This window comes from Oncorhynchus masou, chromosome 6 (genome assembly GCF_036934945.1).
Source record: "Oncorhynchus masou masou isolate Uvic2021 chromosome 6, UVic_Omas_1.1, whole genome shotgun sequence".
Lineage (NCBI taxonomy): Eukaryota > Metazoa > Chordata > Actinopteri > Salmoniformes > Salmonidae > Oncorhynchus > Oncorhynchus masou.
This window is the reverse complement of record NC_088217.1, coordinates 29,830,111-29,849,862: the sequence shown is the minus strand read 5'-3', so window position 1 is coordinate 29,849,862 and position 19,752 is coordinate 29,830,111. Positions and strand designations below refer to the sequence as shown.

At 46.5% G+C, this 19,752-nt stretch overlaps 1 protein-coding gene across 1 annotated transcript in view; it reads left to right on the top strand.

Annotated features, from left to right (window-relative positions):
* The first annotated feature begins 304 nt into the window (after positions 1-304).
* The window catches only part of LOC135541866 (RNA-binding motif, single-stranded-interacting protein 2-like), a 66,135-nt gene continuing 46,687 nt past the window's right edge, over positions 305-19,752 (top strand). The window contains exon 1 of the mRNA XM_064968315.1: positions 305-437. Within this exon, the coding sequence (XP_064824387.1) occupies positions 366-437 (72 nt within the window). The 5' untranslated portion in view covers positions 305-365. The remainder of the gene's footprint in view (positions 438-19,752) is intronic.

The following is a 19,752-nucleotide window of genomic DNA, read 5'->3' as shown; positions in this document are numbered from 1 at the left end:
ATATATTATACTTTTTTTCTCTGATTTATCAGGGGGTGCTGCAGCACCATCAGCACCCCTCCATCTATGCACCTTGTACTTAGCCCTAAAATATATTTTCAGAGTAGCTTCCCCAACATAGCCCTACAATCGTTATGTTTCGTTCATTCAGTAACCGTTCCATCTTATGTTTCGTTTATCAGTAACCGTTCCATAGGCTCGCTTGGAATTGGCGCGCTAGGACCCAGACGTGTGAAAAAGCACCGCTTGGCCGCGGCAGCAGCATCGGCGGCAGCGGGACTTGCATCGCTCCCAAGCTTCCCGAGCTGCTGACGTCAGCTGGCAGCCTGGGCTGTACTCGCAGCACTGGACATAGAGCCGAGAAAATGCTACTCTCCGTTCCGCCAAGGGCAGACTTCAATCCATACATCGGCTATAACAGCAGAAACAGCAAAAAGGTAAACCCTTTCAGGATGTTCTGTTTTTCTTGCGCTCTCGATCACCCAGTAGGGCATTATGCCCCCGTATCAGTCGCAACAGAAACCTAGAGCATGACAGTAGCTTATACAGTGTCCTTGAAAAACAAAGTCTACAAAATAAACTTAAGTCTTTGTAGAGGAAATTGCTGCTCACTATTCTGCACCCGCACAGTGGTATGTGTAAAATCGGCTATTCGATGGTCTGGGCATCTATGCATCCTTAATATGTATTTTTTATTTCATATATGGGAGTTACACCGTAGAGAGAAAGGATGTCGATGTGATTATGTTCAGTCAGAAAAAGTCAATAGTGGATACAAACTTTTATGAGTAACTGTGCCGTATTGGGACAGTGTTGAGCGAATGTGCATAAATGTGAACCCGGATAGGTGGGGGCGGGGAGCAGAAGAGGGAGAAGGAGAATGTGTTGTTCAGTGTAGCCTTAACTGATTTCAGTCTCATTTTCAGCATGGTTGTCAATGAACAGTGATATCAATAGTGTAAAATCAAGTATCCATTGTCTACGCAGCCGCGTTAGTTTGGCAAAGTATTTTTCTTTTTTTTAATGAAAGGCAAAGATGCCCCACCCCTTGAAAAACCCCACCATTGTGACGATGATTACTTTTCCCATATTATGAATAGCAAAATGACAGTTATATTACATTTATAATACTGAGTCGTTGTAGCCAACAATAATCAATAGGGAACTGAAACGTTACAAATCATTTTGACATTATGAACCGTTGTAATATAAAATATATACATTGTACCACGAATGCAAGAGTGAAAATATGTTTTATAGCCTAACTAGATATTACAATGTTATTATAACATATGATGAAGACAGCTTGCCTGTCGAAACGTTGGAGTGTGCAGCTCCTAGAGTGTGCGGCTCTCCTTTATTTTCAAATTACAACATACAGCACCAGTCAAAAGTTTGGACACACCTACTCATTCAAGGGTGTTTCTTTATTTTTACTATTTTGTACATTGTAGAAAAGTAGTGAAGACATCAACACTATGAAATAACACATGTGGAATCATGTAGTAACCAAAAAAAGTGTTAAACAAATCAAAATATATTTGAGATTCTTCAAAGTAGCCACCCTTTTCCTTGATGACAGCTTTGCACACTCTTGGCATTCTCTCAACCAGGTTCACCTGGAATGCTTTTCCAACTTGAAGGAGTTCCCACATATGCTGATCACTTGTTGGCTGCTTTTCCTTTACTCTGAGGTCCAACTCATCCCTAACCATCTCAATTGGGTTGAGGTCAAGTGATTGTGGAGGCCAGGTCATCTGATGCAGCACTTCATCACTCTCCTTCTTGGTCAAATAGCCCTACTAGCATAAATTAATCGGGTTCTATTAATGCAACACCTAAAACATTTGAGAAATTATGCTGTAGTCAGAATTGTTTTGTTACAAATAGGCGAGAGAGAAATGCAATCATGTTTTTTATAGTTGTTCTGATGAAGTGACAGGTCACCATAATTTACAACATTTTAGTCTCTCTCTGGAATATCAATATAGCCTATGCCTACATTAGAGCTATGCAATTAATCTAATATTAATGTCTTGACATGATTTCAAATGGAACTTGATATTGTAAGGTGTTTTATTTAACTTAACTAAATTACTATTAATATGTACAGTGGGGTCTGAAATGATTGACAACCTTGATAAAGATGAGCATTAATGACTTACTGAAATAAATCATTCAAATACTGAGCTTTATTGTATGCAGAACAAATTGGGAAATTATATTCTTTTATACTAATACAATTGCACAGAGAACAAGATTTTGTTTAACAACTAATATTCTTCTTTCTAAAAAAAGGTAGGGGTCAAAATTATTGACACCCCTCAAGAATCTTCTAAATAAAATAGTCAAAAGTTTAGTGTTTAGTCCCATATTCCTAGCACACAATGACTACATCAAGCTTGTGACTCTACAAGCTTGTTGGATGCATTTGCTGTTTGTTTTGGTTGTGTTTCAGATTATTTTGTGCCTGATAGAAATTAATGGTAAATAATGTATTGTGTCATTTTGGAGTTACTTTTATTGTAAATAAGAATATAATATGTTTCTAAACACATCTACATTAATGTGGATGTTACCATGATTACGGATTATCCATGATTACCTGTTATTGGTAATGGTGAGAGTTTAGCATGTCTTGGGGGTATGATCATTGATACAAATTGTTTCATTGTATTATTTTGAGCATGCAATATAGTTGAGTATTTAAATTATTTCAGTTATTGCTCATCTTTATCAAGGGTGTCAAGCATTTCGGACCCCACTGTATCTCCTCAGCTTTTCAAATTCTGCACATTTCAGGGTTGGTTATGTGTCTGCTGCATGTTTTTACACATAGTCTTTTTACTGTAAAAACTAGTGATGCACCGATATGACATTTTTGGCTGATAATGATATCCAATATTTTCCTTGCCAACAAAAAAAACGATACCGGTAATCGATATAAACATTTTTTTGCGGCCTTTTAGCGTTCTAGTACAGTTAAATAGTTAGTACACACACATGGACGCAGCGGCCTAAGGCACTGCGTCTCAGTGCAAGAGGCGTCACTACCGTCCCTAGTTCGATTCCAGGCTGTATCACATCCGGCCGTGATTGGGAGTTCCATAGGGCGGCGCACAATTGGCCCAGCTTCGTCTGGATTTGGCAGGGGTAGGCCGGCATTGTAAATAAGAATTTGTTCTTTGCTCTTGTCTAGTTAATTAAAGGTTACACACATATACCACACTGACCAAAACGTTATTTTGTTGGCATTTCCGTATGTCCCCATTACTAGTAAAACATAATCAAAACCTTTTTCTATCACTTACTTGCTGTGCTGTTTCATTATTCATTTTTTTCAGTCGTTTCATTCTCAACCAGGATTTCTATGGAACGCTGTTTGCCTGTTAAAGAAAATACACGTTAAATAACACTATTTGTCGTGTCAAATAAGCTTGTTGACCAATCAGGACCTGAATATGACTGCACGTCACATAATAATTTAACACGTTCATACATTTTTTTACGTAGTTATTACACATTGATTACACTATCACTCGTATTTGATATGTCACAACGATTCATCGATACGTATGCTATGATGCTGGTAAAGTTGTCTCGCGCACCTACAGTGCTGGTAATGTTTAAAAAGCCAGCTGGCTCATGGATGCATACAATGTTCTTCCCCCAAAACAGCAACATGACATAATCTGATTCAGTAGCTATAATTAGCTAGCTTTCTATAAAGCTAAGTGTCATCATCAAAAATAACCCTAATTTATAAGACTGTTCTTATTTGATTAATGGTGGGTGGACCCATCTATGTGAAGCTAGCCACAATAAGGATTAGCCACAAGAGTGGACTTTGCGGTTAGCCTTCAAAATAAAAGTATGTCATTGACAGTGAATCAAATGAATACAAATAGTAGAATTATGCCATAATTGAATAGATCAAGCTAAACAAGGTTGGAATGTTGTTATATAAAATCAACAAAGGACAATAATTTGTTAATTTGACAACAATCTGTTGAAATCTCACTGGATGTATTATACTTTAGAATTTAATTGGGGGTATACCCAGAGAGCATTAGCATTGTAGCTCTTATTGCGGGACTTGAAACAATTGATACCCCAATCTATTGAACAGTAAAGCTGTGCGTGGATGTTTTGTCTGATAACAATAGGAATGATACCCCATTTCATTGATCCCCAATCCTTAGGTAAAGCTGTACAGTGCAATAGGAATGTCAATGCAGACAACAGGCTTACTGGGGAGGTGGTTTCACACAGTCACATTCCCGCGATAAGAGCTACAATGCTAATATTTGCATAAACTCTTCAAAGTTGTGTTCTGTGGGTGTCACCGAGTAGACTGATATCCCATTTCATTGCCTCACATTCCGACCATGTTTAACATGATCCAGTCTAAATATGGCATGATTCCACCAATTGTAACCTTCTGCACTTTCACTTTCAAATAGTTACTTTTATTATGAAGGCAAACCGCAAATTCCACTATTGTGCCTGTTCCTTATTGTGGCTAGCTTCAAAACACATTTCCCGGTCCGGTCGAGCCTCAGTAGCCAGATGAAGCTAGCTGGCTGCTTATAACGTTAGCTTTGGGCAACAGGGTTAAGTAGCTGGCTAACTATTTATTTTCATGAACTGAAGTTTAATTTCAATAGGCAAACAACAAGTGGCTACCCAGCTAATACTTACTCACAAGGATTCCTAAATCATTGCTAAGAATTGTAGCGACCCGCACAGACAGCTGTGTGTTATGTGTTAGGCTAGGAGGTGGTTGTGTTGTACTGACCAGTACCCGGTGTTCGCGGGGTCCGACATGTCAATCAACCTGCTATCTGCCAATCACGGGAATGCCTGGAATGTTCTGATGCCGGGCATCCTGGTGGTTGGCGGAGTGGCGTGGAGGGGGGTGGAGCATTGGAAGTTAAGACCAGGTTCAGCCTTTATTCTCTCTCTCTTACGTCTGGGCTTCCCAAGAGAAGGTCACGATTGGCTTGTGGGTTATCTGTCATCTTTTTGGCGTGTGCTACGGCCCAAACAGTAGCCTGTGTAAAGTTGGGGCAAACTCAAGCCTCTGTCTGGACAATTGTTCATTTATGATCTAGTAAGGTCATTACATTGGTGTCAGAAGTAAAACGTTGATACAAGTTAGCCAGCAGCTAGCTGACTTATGTGGCTAGCTACCGTAGGTGAGAACGGGGATTGAAAATGCGTCGAGGGAATCCGAAAGTGAAGGTGGAGGTAGGGGACGATTATGGCCAAGGAGGTGCGTGTGAATGGACGTCGGGGGTTCTGTCTGAGGAGATCGCCAGGGCTTCGGAGCGCAGAGGCCGCTTGAGGGAGGACGTTAGAACAATGGCGGCTGAAGCGGGCAAGAGTGCTTCGTCGTCTGTATTTCGCGCGGATTCTGGTGGGCGGACCGAAGTGGTGACGTCGACGCGGCGTGACGAGGAGTCTGGGGCTCAGGATGTAAACAAACATGGCGGCGCCCAGTTCCCGGCTGCGTCCGTATCAGTTAAGACCCCAAAGTATTCCGGTAAGGCGGATTGGGAAGCTTTTCATGCTCAGTTTGAACTGTTAGCTCATTTTAGGGGGTGGTCGGATGAAGAAAGGGCACTGCAGTTGGCTTTATGCCTCACGGATGAAGCTCTGGCCTGTTTGATATTGATTAGCCCCGAGGACAGGCATGATTATGGTGCTTTAGTGGGAACACTGAGGAGGCGCTATGGACAGTGTGTACAGCCCGGCTACTGCGCTCCGAACTGAGTAATAGACGCAGACAGCCTGGAGAGCCTCTACGGGTGCTAGCTAATGACATTGAGAGCCTCTCTCGGCGGGCATATGCTCACATGCCCCCTGTGCAGAGCGAGCTAGCACGGGACCGGTTCATACAGGCGTCTCTCCTACGGAGCTGCGCATACAGACCCAGCTGGCTCATCCTGAATCATTGCAGACAGCCTTGGAGATGGCTTTGGAGAGGGAGCTGGTGTGGGCTGGGGCTTCAGCTGGGGCTTTGGTGGGGGTGCAGGGAGACACACCCTCTGTGCGAGCTAGGGGGCAGAGCAGCCCGGAGCCGGAAAAGCCTGCTTGGGTGGCCGAAATGACAAAACTCATTCGGGCTGTGTCGCTACAGGCGGCATGAAACACAAGCCCTGGTCCCAGGGTCTGCTGGGGTTGTGGCCAGCCAGGCCATCTGCGCCGAGATTGCCCCATGTCCCCCAGAGCTCAGGGAAACGGCTCGGGGTCCGCATAGACCGGGTAGTGCGGACCCCTGGCTTTCTATCCCAACCACCATCATCTTCAGGAGGAGCCCACCGGCACAGACGGGAAGCAAGGCTCCACTTCCCCAGAAGCAGACGAGGGCAAGCGGATGGAGCCTGTTGTTGTGGTGGGCCGGACCTGTGTTGGGGACTTTTGTCATGTCCCTGTCACTGTGGACTGGGGTAACCCTTGACTTTGCCAGGTTGGACTCAGTGGAGCACAGGCTGCCAGTTAGACCCATGAAAGGGAAGGGAATAATGAAATAGGGGGCAGGACTGTGCGTCACTGAGCTTCCTTGTAGGGAGGAGCACAGGCTGCCAGTTCACACACTGGCCCCGGAAGTCACCATGGCCCCCTAATGTCACATTCACTCAACCCAACAAACCCTTTACTCCAACAGTTAAAGCAGCAGAGACTCATGGCTGCGCCCCCTCCCCCACAGCTGTGTGTGACTTTTCCCCAGTCCCCCTGTCACCTACGGCGGTGTGTTACATTCCCCCAGCTACCTCCATGACACAGCCCTCTGGGAGCCCGGGCCGCAACCCCCAGCCCAGCTACCCCAGATGGGAGAGGAGAGGACACTGTCTGCAGTGAGGGAGATTTGGGGGAGGAACTGTGTTGGTCTTGACCCCGAGCAGCAGGAACGGTTGTGGCAGTTGCTGTTTGAATTCAGAGACAGCTTTGCGTTGAGTGAGGAAGAGGTGGGTCAGACTCATCTGGTGCAGCATGAGATCGACACAGGTGATGCTCGACCCATCAAGATGCGTCCCCGCCGTATCCCGCTGGCACGCCAGGAGGCGGCAGACAAGGCTGTGTTGGAGATGCAGCGGGCAGACTTCATTGAGCCCTCAGACAGCCCCTGGGCGGCGCCAGTCGTCATGGTTCCGAAGAAGGGGGCAAGCTGAGGTTCTGTGCGGACTACAGGCGGCTGAATGAGGTAACCAGGAAGGACTCATACCCCATACCACGTATCGATGAGTCGCTGGACCTGGTTAGGGGGTCCTCCTGGTTCTCCTCACTAGACCTCCGCAGTGGCTACTGGCAGGTGCCCCTCTCCCCAGAGGCCAGAGCCAAAACTGCGTTCTCCACTAACAGAGGACACTGGCAGTTCAAGGTCCTGTGCTTTGGCCTGTGCAACGCTCCAGCTACTTTTGAGCGTTTGATGGACAGGGTGCTGGATGGCATCCCCGACAGCAGTGTCTGGTATACCTCGATGACATCCTGGCCCATGGCAGCTCCTTCCAGTCAGCCCTGGGGGCGCTACGGCGTGTGCTGGAGAGGGTGGCTGCCGCAGGTCTGAAGCTCCACCCCGAGAAGTGCCACTTCATGAGGAGAGAGGTGTCCTTCTTGGGCCACCGAGTGGGGAAGGAGGGGATCAGCACCATGGAGGACAAGGTAGGGGCTGTCAGAGACTGGCCCACCCCCACCGACCAGCGTCAGCTGAAGAGCTTCCTGGGCCTGGCCTCGTACTACAGGAGGTTTGTACGGGGCTTCTCAAGCGTTGCTGCTCCACTGAACCGCCTGCTGCCGAAGGACAAGGCTTTCACTTGGACAGTGGAGTGTGAGGAGGCGTTCAACACCCTCAAACGTGCACTGATCGAGGCCCCGTGCTCGCCCCCTGACCTCACCTTGCCCTTTATCCTGGACACAGACGCGAGCAATGTGGGCATGGGTGGGGTGCTGGCCCAGGTGGGGCCAGAGGGGGAGAGAGTGGTGGCGTACTTCAGCAAAACGTTTGACAAACATGAGCGCCGCTACTGTGTCACCCGGCGGGAGGTCTTGGCTGTTGTGGCTTCCGTCAAACACTTACATTTACATTTCAAGTACTACCTGGGTGGTCTGCCCTTTATTGTAAGGACTGACCACTCTGCTCTCCAGTGGCTCATGTCTTTCAGAGAGCCAGAGGGGCAGGTGGCACGCTGGTTGGAGGAGCTTCAGCCGTATGACTTCACGGTGGTGCACAGGGCAGGGGCACGCCACTCCAACACCGACGCCATGTCCCGTCGGCCCTGTACTGCAGACGGCTGCCGCCACTGTGAACGGAGAGAGGGACGGGAGAGAGAGCTGCGGGCAGAGGAGGGTGTCTGTGCCACAGTGTGTCGGGCGAGCGGGCCTGTCTGCTGCGAGCTGCAGACTGTCGACGTGGCTGAATGGCGGCAGCAGCAGGGACGGGACACAGACCTACAGCCAGTGCTACAGTGGGTAGAGGCGCAGGTGAGGCCACCATGGGAAGAGGTGACAGCGCTCTCACTCGCGACCAAAGGGTTGTGGTCGAAGTTTGAGAGACTGCGGCTGGCTGATGGCGTGCTACAGCGGGCATGGAAGGAGTCAGCTACGGGAGAGGAGAGGTGGCAGGTGGTGGTCCCAAAAGCATTGCGGGAGGCTGTGCTCCAGAGTACTCATGGGGGTGGGGACTGGACACTTTGGGGTCACAAAAACACTGCGCCGTCTCCGTCAGGGCTTCTACTGGGGGCAGCACAAGAGGGATGTGGAGGACTTTTGTCGCCGCTGTGACAACTGCACAGCGAGAAAGGGCCCCCAGGCCGCTCTCATGCTCAGCTCCAACAGTTCCCAGTGGGGGCTCCCATGGAGAGGGTGGGAGTGGATGTAGTTGGGCCGTTCCCCACCACAGACAGTGGAAACCGCTGGGTGCTCACGGCCATGGACTATTTCACAAAATGGCCCGAGGCCTATGCTCTGCCTGACCAGGAGGCAGAGACCATCGTCGACGCCCTGACAGCGGGGATGTTCAGCAGGTTTGGAGCTGCAGAGTCCATCCACAGCGACCAAGGCAGAAACTTTGAGTCTAGTGTGTTCGCCACCATGTGTGAGAGGCTGGGTATGCACAAGACCCGCACTACTCCTCTCCATCCTCAAAGTGATGGCCTTGTGGAGCGCTTCAACAAAACGCTTGGACAGCAGCTGTCCATCGTCTCTTCCAAACACCAGCGGGACTGGGACAAGCACCTGCCTATGGTCCTCATGGCATGCCGCTCCGCTGTCCAAGACTCCACCTCCTGCACGCCTGCCCTCCTCATGCTGGGGAGAGAGATCCGCACCCCTGCGGAGATGGCGTTTGGTCGGCCCCTGGATAGCCCTCATGTTCCTCCGGGGCCGGAGTATGCCCGGAGACTCCAGGACCGCCTGGAGACAGCCCAAACCTTCGCCAGGGAGCAGCTGGTGAATGCAGGTGTGAGGCAGAAAAGGAACTATGACGTGCACACCCGGGGAAGGCACTTTGTGGCTGGGGAGCTGGTCTGGGTCTACAGCTCCCTAAGGAAAAAAGGCAGATGCCCCAAGTTAGACAGTCACTGGGTGGGACCCTGCAGTGTCCTGGAGAGGGTAGGGGAGGTTGTGTACCGGGTGCAGCTTCCTCCCAGGGGGAGAAAGGTGGCACTGCACCGGGACAGGTTAGCCCCATACAGAGGGGCCTCTTTTCCCCAAACCCCAGGAACCCCCACAATTCCCCTCTCTGGCAATGACATTCTCCAGGCACCCACCCTCAGGTGCCGCAGACAAGGCTCCAGACAGCCCACTCCCCCTGTCTCCCCCCCTGTGTCACCGCGTGGTTCCCCAGAGCCACGGACTGTATTACCCGTTCCCGCTTCCTTGTCCCCCATAGCCCTGCCTTCATCCCCTGGTTCCCAGAGGGGCACTCTGCGACCATCACGGACACGCAGGCAAAGGAGACCTCCGGGTCGCTTCAGAGACTTTGTTTGTTCCCTCGGGGACGAGGGACTTTGTGGTGGGGGGCTGTGTAGCGACCCGCACAGACAGCTGTGTGTTATGTGTTAGGCTAGGAGGTGGTTGTGTTGTACTGACCAGTACCCGGTGTTCGCGGGGTCCGACATGTCAATCAACCTGCTATCTGCCAATCACGGGAATGCCTGGAATGTTCTGATGCCGGGCATCCTGGTGGTTGGCGGAGTGGCGTGGAGGGGGGTTGGGCAGGGGGGTGGAGCATTGGAAGTTAAGACCAGGTTCAGCTTTTTGTTCTCTCTCTCTTACGTCTGGGCTTCCCAAGAGAAGGTCACGATTGGCTTGTGGGTTATCTGTCATCTTTTTGGCGTGTGCTACGGCCCAAACAGTAGCCTGTGTAAAGTTGGTTTAATAAACCGTCAATTCGCAAACTCAAGCCTCTGTCTGGACAATTGTTCATTTATGATCTAGTCAGGTCATTACAGAATAATGCAAATGACTGCAGTTTCTACTGGTCATTGTTTTCAGGCTGGTTGTATTGTTGGTAGCTAGGTAGCAAGCTAAAGCTAGCTATCCCAGAAGTTGAGGTTGAACAAATTATGCTTTATTACCAACGCAGTATTGTAAACACATTGTTTGTGGCTGCTGTTTGCTTGTTTGCAGACGTTTTTGTACAGCGTTGACAGTGCTACTGATAGTAGTGGTGGCGCTTGGCTTGCAGGTGCAAATTCAGAACACACAACATTCTATAATAAAACTGTTTATTCAACGTGTCAAATTAAAAGCTTATTCAATGGGTCGAATTTGAAATGTCAAATTGTGTTATTTGATGTGTATCTTTTTGGACATGCAACGACCCAACGGCGTTCCATAGTATGTATGTCGTGAAGCTAATAGCAGTGACCCTATTACTGTGTAACTCCGGTAGGGCAACATCTGAAAAATAGTGTACTTGGTAGTGTGTACCAGTGCTCAACCAGTCGACAAAAGCCAACATCATCCACAACAGAGAATAGTTGATTGTCAAGGGCAATGAATTCCATTATTGGATTTTTCCTTTGAGTTGTCTCGCTGAAATGTTCTTACACTTTCAAATGACTGCTCGATCCACACAGCAGACATTGTGTGGGCCAGGTTAGGAATGCTGTGTTGCACGTGTAGCCCAACATTTTACGTTGCGTGATTACGTCATGTACCTATGTTATATAGGTATGCATGGTAGCTTTGACATCGGTTTTGCACATTGGCGTTAAACTAGACATCAAATCCAACTTTATTTGCCACATGCACTGAATACAACAAGTGTAGACTTTACTGTGAAGTGCTTACTTACAAGCCCTTAACCAGCAGTCAGTTCAAGAAGAAGAAAATATTTACCAAGTAGGCTAAAATAAAAAGTCATACTAATAAGTAACACAATAAGAATAACAATATCGAGGCTATATAGAGGGGGCACTGGTACCGAGTCAGTGTGCAGGGGTACAGGCTAGTTGAGGTAATCTGTACATGTAGGTGGGGGCAAAGTGACTATGCATAGGTAACAAACAAACAGAGAGTAGCAGCAGTGTACTTGGCGCTCCAGTACCTCTTGCCGTGGGGTAGCAGAGAAAATAGTCTATAACTTGGCTGACTGGAGTCTCTGACAATGTTATGGGCTTTCCTCTGACACTGCCTATTATATACAGTTGAAGTCGGAAGTTTACATACACCTTAGCCAAGTACATTTAAACTGAGTTTTTCACGATTCTTGACATTTAATCCTAGTACAAATTCCCTGTCTTAGGTCAGTTAGGTTCACCACTTTATTTTAAGCCTGTGAAATGTCAGAATAAATGTAGAGAGAATGATTTATTTCAGCTTTTATTTCTTTAAGCACATTCCCAGTGGGTCAGAAGTTTACATACACTCAATTAGTATTTGGTAGCATTGCCTTTAATTAAATGGTTTAACTTGGGTTAAACGTTTCGGGTAGCCTTCCAAAGCTTCCCACAATAAGTTGGGTGAATTTTGGCCCATTCCTCCTGACAGAGCTGGTCTAACTAAGTCAGGTTTGTAGGCCTTCTTGCTCGCACACACCTTTTCAGTTCTGCCCACAAATGTTCCATAGGATTGAGGTCAGGGCTTTGTGATGGCCACTCCAAATACCTTGACTTTGTTGTTCTTAAGCCATTTTGCCACAACTTTGGAAGAATGCTTGGGGTCATTGTCCATTTGGAAGACCCATTTGCGACCAAGCTTTAACTTCCTGACTGATGTCTTGAGATGCTGCTTCAATATATCCACATAATTTTCCTTCCTCGTGGTGCCATCTATTTTGTGAAGTGCACCAGTCACTCCTGCAGCAAAGCACCCCCACAACATGATGCTGCCACCCCCGTGCTTCACATGTTCTTCGGCTTGCAAACCTCCCCCTTATCCCTCCAAACATAACTATGGTCATTATGGCCAAACAGTACAATTTTTGTTTCATCAGACCAGAGGACATTTCTCCAAAAAGTATGATCTTTGTCCTCATGTGCAATTGCAAACCGTAGTCTGTCTTTTTTATGGTGGTTTTGGAGTAGTGGCTTCTTCCTTGCTTAGCGGTCTTTCAGGTTACCTCAATATAGGACTCGTTTCACTATGGTTATAGATACTTTTGTACCTGTTTCCTCCAGCATCTTCACAAGGTCTCTTAATGTTGTTCTGGGATTGATTTGCACTTTTCACACCAAAGTACATTCATCTCTAGGAGACAGAACACGTCTCCTTCCTGAGCGGTATGACGGGTGCATGGTCCCATGGTGTTTATACTTGTGTACTATTGTTTGTACAGATGAATGTGGTAGCTTCAATTACTCCCAAGGATGAACCAGACTTTTGGAGGTCTACAATTTTTTTCTGAGGTCTTGGCTGATTTCTTTTGATTTTCCCATGATGTCAAGCAAAGAGGCACTGAGTTTGAAGATAGGCCTTGAAACACATCCACAGGTACACCTCCAAATGACTCAAATTATGTCAATTAGCCTATCGGAAGCTTCTAAAGCCTTGACATCATTTTCTGGAATTTTCCAAGCTGTTTAAAGGCACAGTCAACTTAGTGTCTAAAAACTTCTGACCCACCGGAATTGTGATACAGTGAATTATAAGTTAAATAATCTTTATGCAAACAATTGTTGGAAAAGTTACTTGTATCATGCACAAATTAGATATCCTAACCGACTTGCTGAACTATAGTTTGTTAACACTACCCTCTGTAGCGCCTTACTGTCAGATGCCGAGCAGTTGCCATACCAGGAGGTGATGCAACCGGTCAGGATACTCTCGATGCTGCAGCTGTAGAACCTTTTGAGGATCTGGGGGCCCATGCCAAATCTTTTCAGTCTCCTAAGGTTTTGTCATGCCCTCTTCATGACTGTCTTGGTATGTTTGAACCATGATAGTTTGTTAGTTATGTGGACACCAAGGAACTTGTTAAAAGGCGGGCCTGTTCGGTCCGCCTTTTCCTGTAGTCCATGATCAGCTCCTTTGTCTTGCTCACATTGAGGGAGAGGTTGTTGTCCTGGCACCACACTGCCAGTTCTCTGACCTCCTCCCAATAGACCATCTCATCATTTTCGGTGATCAGGCTTACCACTGTTGTGTCGTCAGCAAACGTAATGATGGTGTTGGAGTTCTGTTTGGCCACATGGTCGTGGGTGAACAGGGAGTAGAGGAGGGGAATAAGTACACCCCCTGAGGGGCCCCAGTGTTAAGGATCAGTGTGGCAGACATGTTGTTGCCTACTCTTACCACCTGGGGGCGGCCTGTCAGCCAGGATCCAGTTGCAGAGTTAGGTGTTTAGTCCCAGAGTCCTTAGCTTAGTGATGAGCTTCGTGGGCACTATGGTGTTGAACGCTGAGCTGTAGTCAATGAACAGCATTCTCACATAGGTGTTCCTTTTGTCCAGGTGAGAAAGGGCAGTGTGGAGTGCAATTGAGATTGCGTCATCTGTGGATCTATTGGGGCGATATGCGAATTGGAGTGGGTCTAGGGTGTCTGGGAGGATGCTGTTGATGTGAGCCATGACCAGCATTTCATAGCACTTCATTGCTACCAACGTAAGTGCCACAGGGCGGTAACCATTTAGGCATGTTACCTTTGCTTCCTTGGGTACAGGGACTATGGGGGTCTGCTTGAAACATGTGGGTATTACGGACTCGGTCAGGGACAGGTTGAAAATTTCAGTGAAGACACTTGACAGTTTGTCCATGCATGCTTTGAGTACACTTCCTGGTAATCCTTCTGGCCCAGCGGCATTGTGAATGTTGACCTGTTTAAAGGTTTTGTTCATATCGGCTCCTGAGAGCGTTATCACACAGTCATCCAGAACCGCTGGTGCTCTCGTGCATGCTTCAGTGTTGCTTGCCTTGAAGCGAGCATAAAACGCATTTAGCTCATCTGGTAGGCTGGCACCACTGTCTCACGTCTGGTAATAGTCCGTAATAGTTTTCAAGCCCTGCCTCATCGGGCCGATACCGATGTTGGCATTTTTAGCTAATATCTTCCGATTCCGTTATGTTCTCCGATTTAAAGTGTATCCCTAGAAAAAACACAACACAACAGGGAAAACTCACATTATTGAATTACTGATTTTATATGAATATATTTGCAGTGTAAAATGTGGCCTGTCTGTCATTAATTTGCCTGTGTTGCTTGCTTACCAAAAGGTATGAGTAGTTTCTGACATCCCCTCCAAGCCTCTCTACCCTATTGTGCAGGCCTGTCTGTGGCTGTTGTGTTTACCTTTCCTCTATGAAAGCCTGAGAGAGAGAGAGAGAGAGAGAGAGAGAGAGAGAGAGAGAGAGAGAGAGAGAGAGAGAGAGAGAGAGAGAGAGAGAGAGAGAGAGAGAGAGAGAGAGAGATATGCAGGACAGAATAAATACCACAGGCTGTGGTGATGCTAATTTTAGCAGTGCATGGTCATGTTTTGACAGTTTGTCTTTTATTTATAGACAATCGTGTCTGCTATTTCATTGCACTAAAACTGAAATAACTAACATGTTCAGTTATCATACAATTGGCATAATTTTGTTACTGGAGTAACTGTATTGTGATTGAGAGATTAAGTGATTGAGTTTCCCCTTTTGGACATTGTTATTGTTTCTTTTTGTCAGGAACCCATAGCACTGTCATGATACTGGAAAGCCAATGGGCAGTGTTAGAAATGGGGGGGGGGGACCAAGGGAATTGAACCAGTGTGAACCATTATGTATATCAAATATATTATGATCCATTTATTGAGAGATGGAGGATAATGATGACAACAAGCCATGAGCACTTCAAGGGGAAGAAAAAAATGATCTTTTCAGTGACAGTTTGAGTTCATTGATGTTGAGATTTGAAAAATATTGGAGTAGAGAGAGTGTTTCCCTTGTTTTTATCCCTATTGTTTGTCTATTTCGTTTGCTTTGACAGTGTAAACATAAGTTTCCCATGCCAACAAAGCCCTTTGAATGGAATTGAATATAATAGTGATAGACAGACAGACAGACAGACAGACAGACAGACAGACAGACAGACAGACAGACAGACAGACAGACAGACAGACAGACAGACAGACAGACAGACAGACAGACAGACACAGACACAGACACAGACACAGACAGACAGAGAGAGAGACACACAGACGGAGAGAGAGACAGAGAATGGGAAGTTGACACTGCATTACTACATATTCTCAGCACAGACAGATGTCTGTTCCCTCTGTTCTTCATGAATACAGAGGTAGGAAGAATGCTGTCACACACACTCACACACACACTGTGTCGTGGACCTGGAGTTCACTAAGATGTCAAGATCTCATGTGGAGAGATTTCTTACATATCACCCACCCTCCCTCTGTTCCTCTCTACTTTCCCATCCTTCTCCCTCACTCTCTCACTTTCTTTCCAGCTCTCTCTTTTGCTTCTCTATCTCACCCTCTCTCTCCCTTCCTCTCTCTCTCTCCACCTTCTCCCTTTCTCTTACCTCTCTACCTGTCTGACGTTCCTGTATACCTGAGCGTCCGGCATATATAAAAGACAAAGACAAAATAAAGGGCATTCTGAGCTGAGAGGTGAAAAAAGAGCTTGTGTGTGTGAGGTGATTAACCAACCAGATGGCACCAGGGGTTTGGTTACTGTGGTGCCTCCAGATGCATCCGCTCCTCCTCCCCTGCCTACTACCTAAATTCCTTTCCCAAATAAATATAATGAATGGTCAATTTGTTTTGGTCCTGTCCTGAATTTCCTGGTGGAAAATACAAAACGAGGATGCAGGTTATTCCAAAACCAAGGATCGAATGTCTTTATTGTTCTCTTTTGTATGTGCACATTTGTGTATTTCACAACCAAATTTCGTACTCAATTAATGTGACTGAATGATGATAGAATGGAAGTTGTCATTTTCAAGGTGTTAATACTGTGATAAAATAAAGTATACTGAAGTCATGGTGCCTTGACTTTGTAAAAAAGACACCTTTCAATATATACACATGGAGAAATTATTAAGGTTATTTATTTACGGTCTCATTTCAGGTGACTAAGTAAAAAAATATTTACATATATATATATATATATGACTAAGTATTAGAACTCAATGTGAAAATTAACTTTAGCAGAAGTATTTTGAGGGAAAGATCTGTGTGTTTCATCCTAAGATCCCCTCAGGAGGTCTGGTGGATGTGAGGCCCTGCATTTCATACTTTCACTTTCAAACCACCAAAACCTTTGAAATATCATCAACATTAAAGGATACTAGCCCTAATGCAAACCAGGGCACGTATTTCCAGTTCTGTTTTGGCTTTCAGGTTTCTTTCTTTGATGCAGAGAGATCTGAGTTGGGTAGAGTTGGAATCTAAAACAATATGCTCAACACAACAACAGGTGTTTGTTCGTATGTCTGAACTGCTCAGAAGATGTCTGAAATGTCTGAAATGCTCACTGTTGTGTCTCTTGTCCTGACCAGTTTGCCTTCATCCATAAAGTATTTTATTTGTAACTGGTGTGAATGGCTAGGTAGTTAGTGGTGCGCGCTAGTAGCGTTTCAATCGGTGACATCACTCCCTCTGAGACCTTGAAGTAGTTGTTTCCCTTTCTCTGCAAGGGCCGCTGCTTTTGTGGAGTGATAGGTAATGATGCTTCGTGGGAGTTGTTGATGTATTCAGAGGGTCCCTGGTCCGAGCCTAGGTTGGGGCAAGGAGAGGGATGGAAGACAAACTGTTACATTGATGCTGTTGACCCGGATCACTCAGATGGGCTCTGCCCAGCTGCTGGGGTTGTTGCGGAGAAGGAAGTAGTGGTGGCTATTCAGCATGATAAATGTCCATTGGGGGCAGGGTAGGTGTCTGTTGGGGGGGGGGTCTAATGGGGGAGCAGCAGGGGTTATGGAAGCGGAGATAACAGGCCGTGGCTCGGGTGGCTGAGGCGGTGGATATGCCATACCAGGCTGTGATGCAGCCCAATAGTATGCTCTCGATGGTGCTCAGTAGAACACGGTGAAGGCCCTCGGGGACAGACCAAATTTCTTCAACATTCTGAAGTTGAAGAGTCGCTGTCGTGCCTTCTTCACCACGGACTCCATCTGGTTTGACCATTTTAGCTCCTAGGAGATGTGTACGCCGAGGAAATTACCATTTTTGACCATCTCCACAGCGGCTTCGTTGATGAAGATGGCGGCGTGCTCAGCCTCTGGTTCCTCCTGATGTCTACAATCAGCTCCTTTGTCTTGCTGACGTTGAGGGAGTGATAGGTAACGATGCTCCTTGAGTGACTGTTGTCGATGTAGGCAGAGGGTCCCTGGTTCGACCCCAGGTTGGGGCAAGGAGAGGGACCGAAGTGATTCTGTTACACATGCACATAGATTCTTGGCAAATGTAGCCTAACCAAAAAATATTTAAGCTTAGTTATACAGTGCATTGGTAAACTATTCAGACCTCTTCCCTTTTTCTACATTTTGTTTTACGTTACAGCCTTCGACCTACACACAAAACCCCATAATGACTAAGCGAAAACAGGTGTTTAGAAATGTGTGCAGATTTATTAAAAATAAATACAGAAATACCTTATTTACATAGGTATTCAGACCCTTTGTGATGAGACTAGAAATTGAGCTCAGGTGCATCCTGTTTCCATTGATCATCCTTGAGATGTTTCCTCAACTTGATTGGAGTCCACCTATGGTGCATTTACTTGATTGGACTTGATTTGGAAAGGCACACACCTGTCTATTTAAGGTTCCACAGTTGACAGTGCATGTCAGAGCAAAAACCAAGCCATGAGGTCCAAGGAATTGTCCATAGAGTTCAGAGACAGGATTGTGTCGAGGCACAGATCTGGGAAGGGTAACAAAACAATTCTGCAGCATCGAAGATCCCCAAGAACACAGTGGCCTCCATCATTCTTAAATGGAAATGGAACCACCAAATGGAACCACCAAGACTCTTCCTAGAGCTGGCTGCATGGCCAAACTGAGCAATTGGGGGCTTGAAGGGCCTTGGTCAGGGAGGTGACCAAGAACCAGATGGTCACTCTGACAGAGCTCTAGAGTTCTTCTGTGGAGAACCAATCAGGCCTTTACAGTAGAGTGGCCAGACGGAAGCACCTACTCAGTAAATGGCACATGACACCTTGATTGGAGTTTGCTGAAAGGCACCTAAAGGACTCAGACCATGAGAAACATAATGGAACTCTTTGGCCTGAATGCCAAGCGTCACGTCTGGGGGGAATCCTGGCACCAGCCCCAAGGTGAAGCATGGTGGTGGCAGCATCATGCTGTGGGGATGACTAGTCAAGGTCGAGGGAAAGATGAACGAAATAAAGTACAGAGAGATCCTTGATGAAAACCTGCTCCAGAGCTCTCATGACCTCAGACTGAGGCGAAGGTTCACCTTCCAACAAGACAACAAGCCTAAGCACACAGCCAAGACAACGCAAGAATGGCTTTGGGACAAGTTTCTGAATGTCCTTGAGTGGCCCAACCAGAACCCGGACTTGAACCCGATCGAACATCTCTGGAGAACTGAAAATAGCTGTGCAGCGACGCTCCCCATCCAACCTGCCTGACCTTGAGAGGATCTGCAGAGAAGAATGGGAGAAACTCCTCAAATACAAGTGCACCAAGCTTGTAGCGTCATATCTAACAAGACTCAAATCCAATCAAATTTTATTTGTCACATACACATGGTTAGCAGATGTTAATGCGAGTGTAGCGAAATGCTTGTGCTTCCAGTTCCGACAATGCAGTAATAACCAACAAGTAATCTAACTAACAATTCCAAAACTAATATCTTATACACAGTGTAAGGGGATAAAGAATATGTACATAAAGATATGAATGAGTGATGGTGCAGAGCAGCATAGGCAAGATACAGTAGATGGTATCGAGTACATTATATACATATGAGATGAGTATGTAAACAAAGTGGCATAGTTAAAGTGGCTAGTGATACATGTATTACATAAGGATGCAGTAGATGATAGAGTGCAGTATGTACGTATACATATGAGATGAATAATGTAGGGTATGTAAACATTATATTAGGTAGCATTGTTTAAAGTGGCTAGTGATATATTTTACATCCTTTCCTATCAATTCCCATTATTGAAGTGGCTGGAGTTGAGTCAGTGTGTTGGCAGCAGCCACTCAATGTTAGTGGTTGCTGTTTAACAGTCTGATGGCCTTGAGATAGAAGCTGTTTTTCAGTCTCTCGGTCCCAGCTTTGATGCACCTGTACTGACCTCGCCTTCTGGGTGATAGCGGTGTGAACAGGCAGTGGCTCGGGTG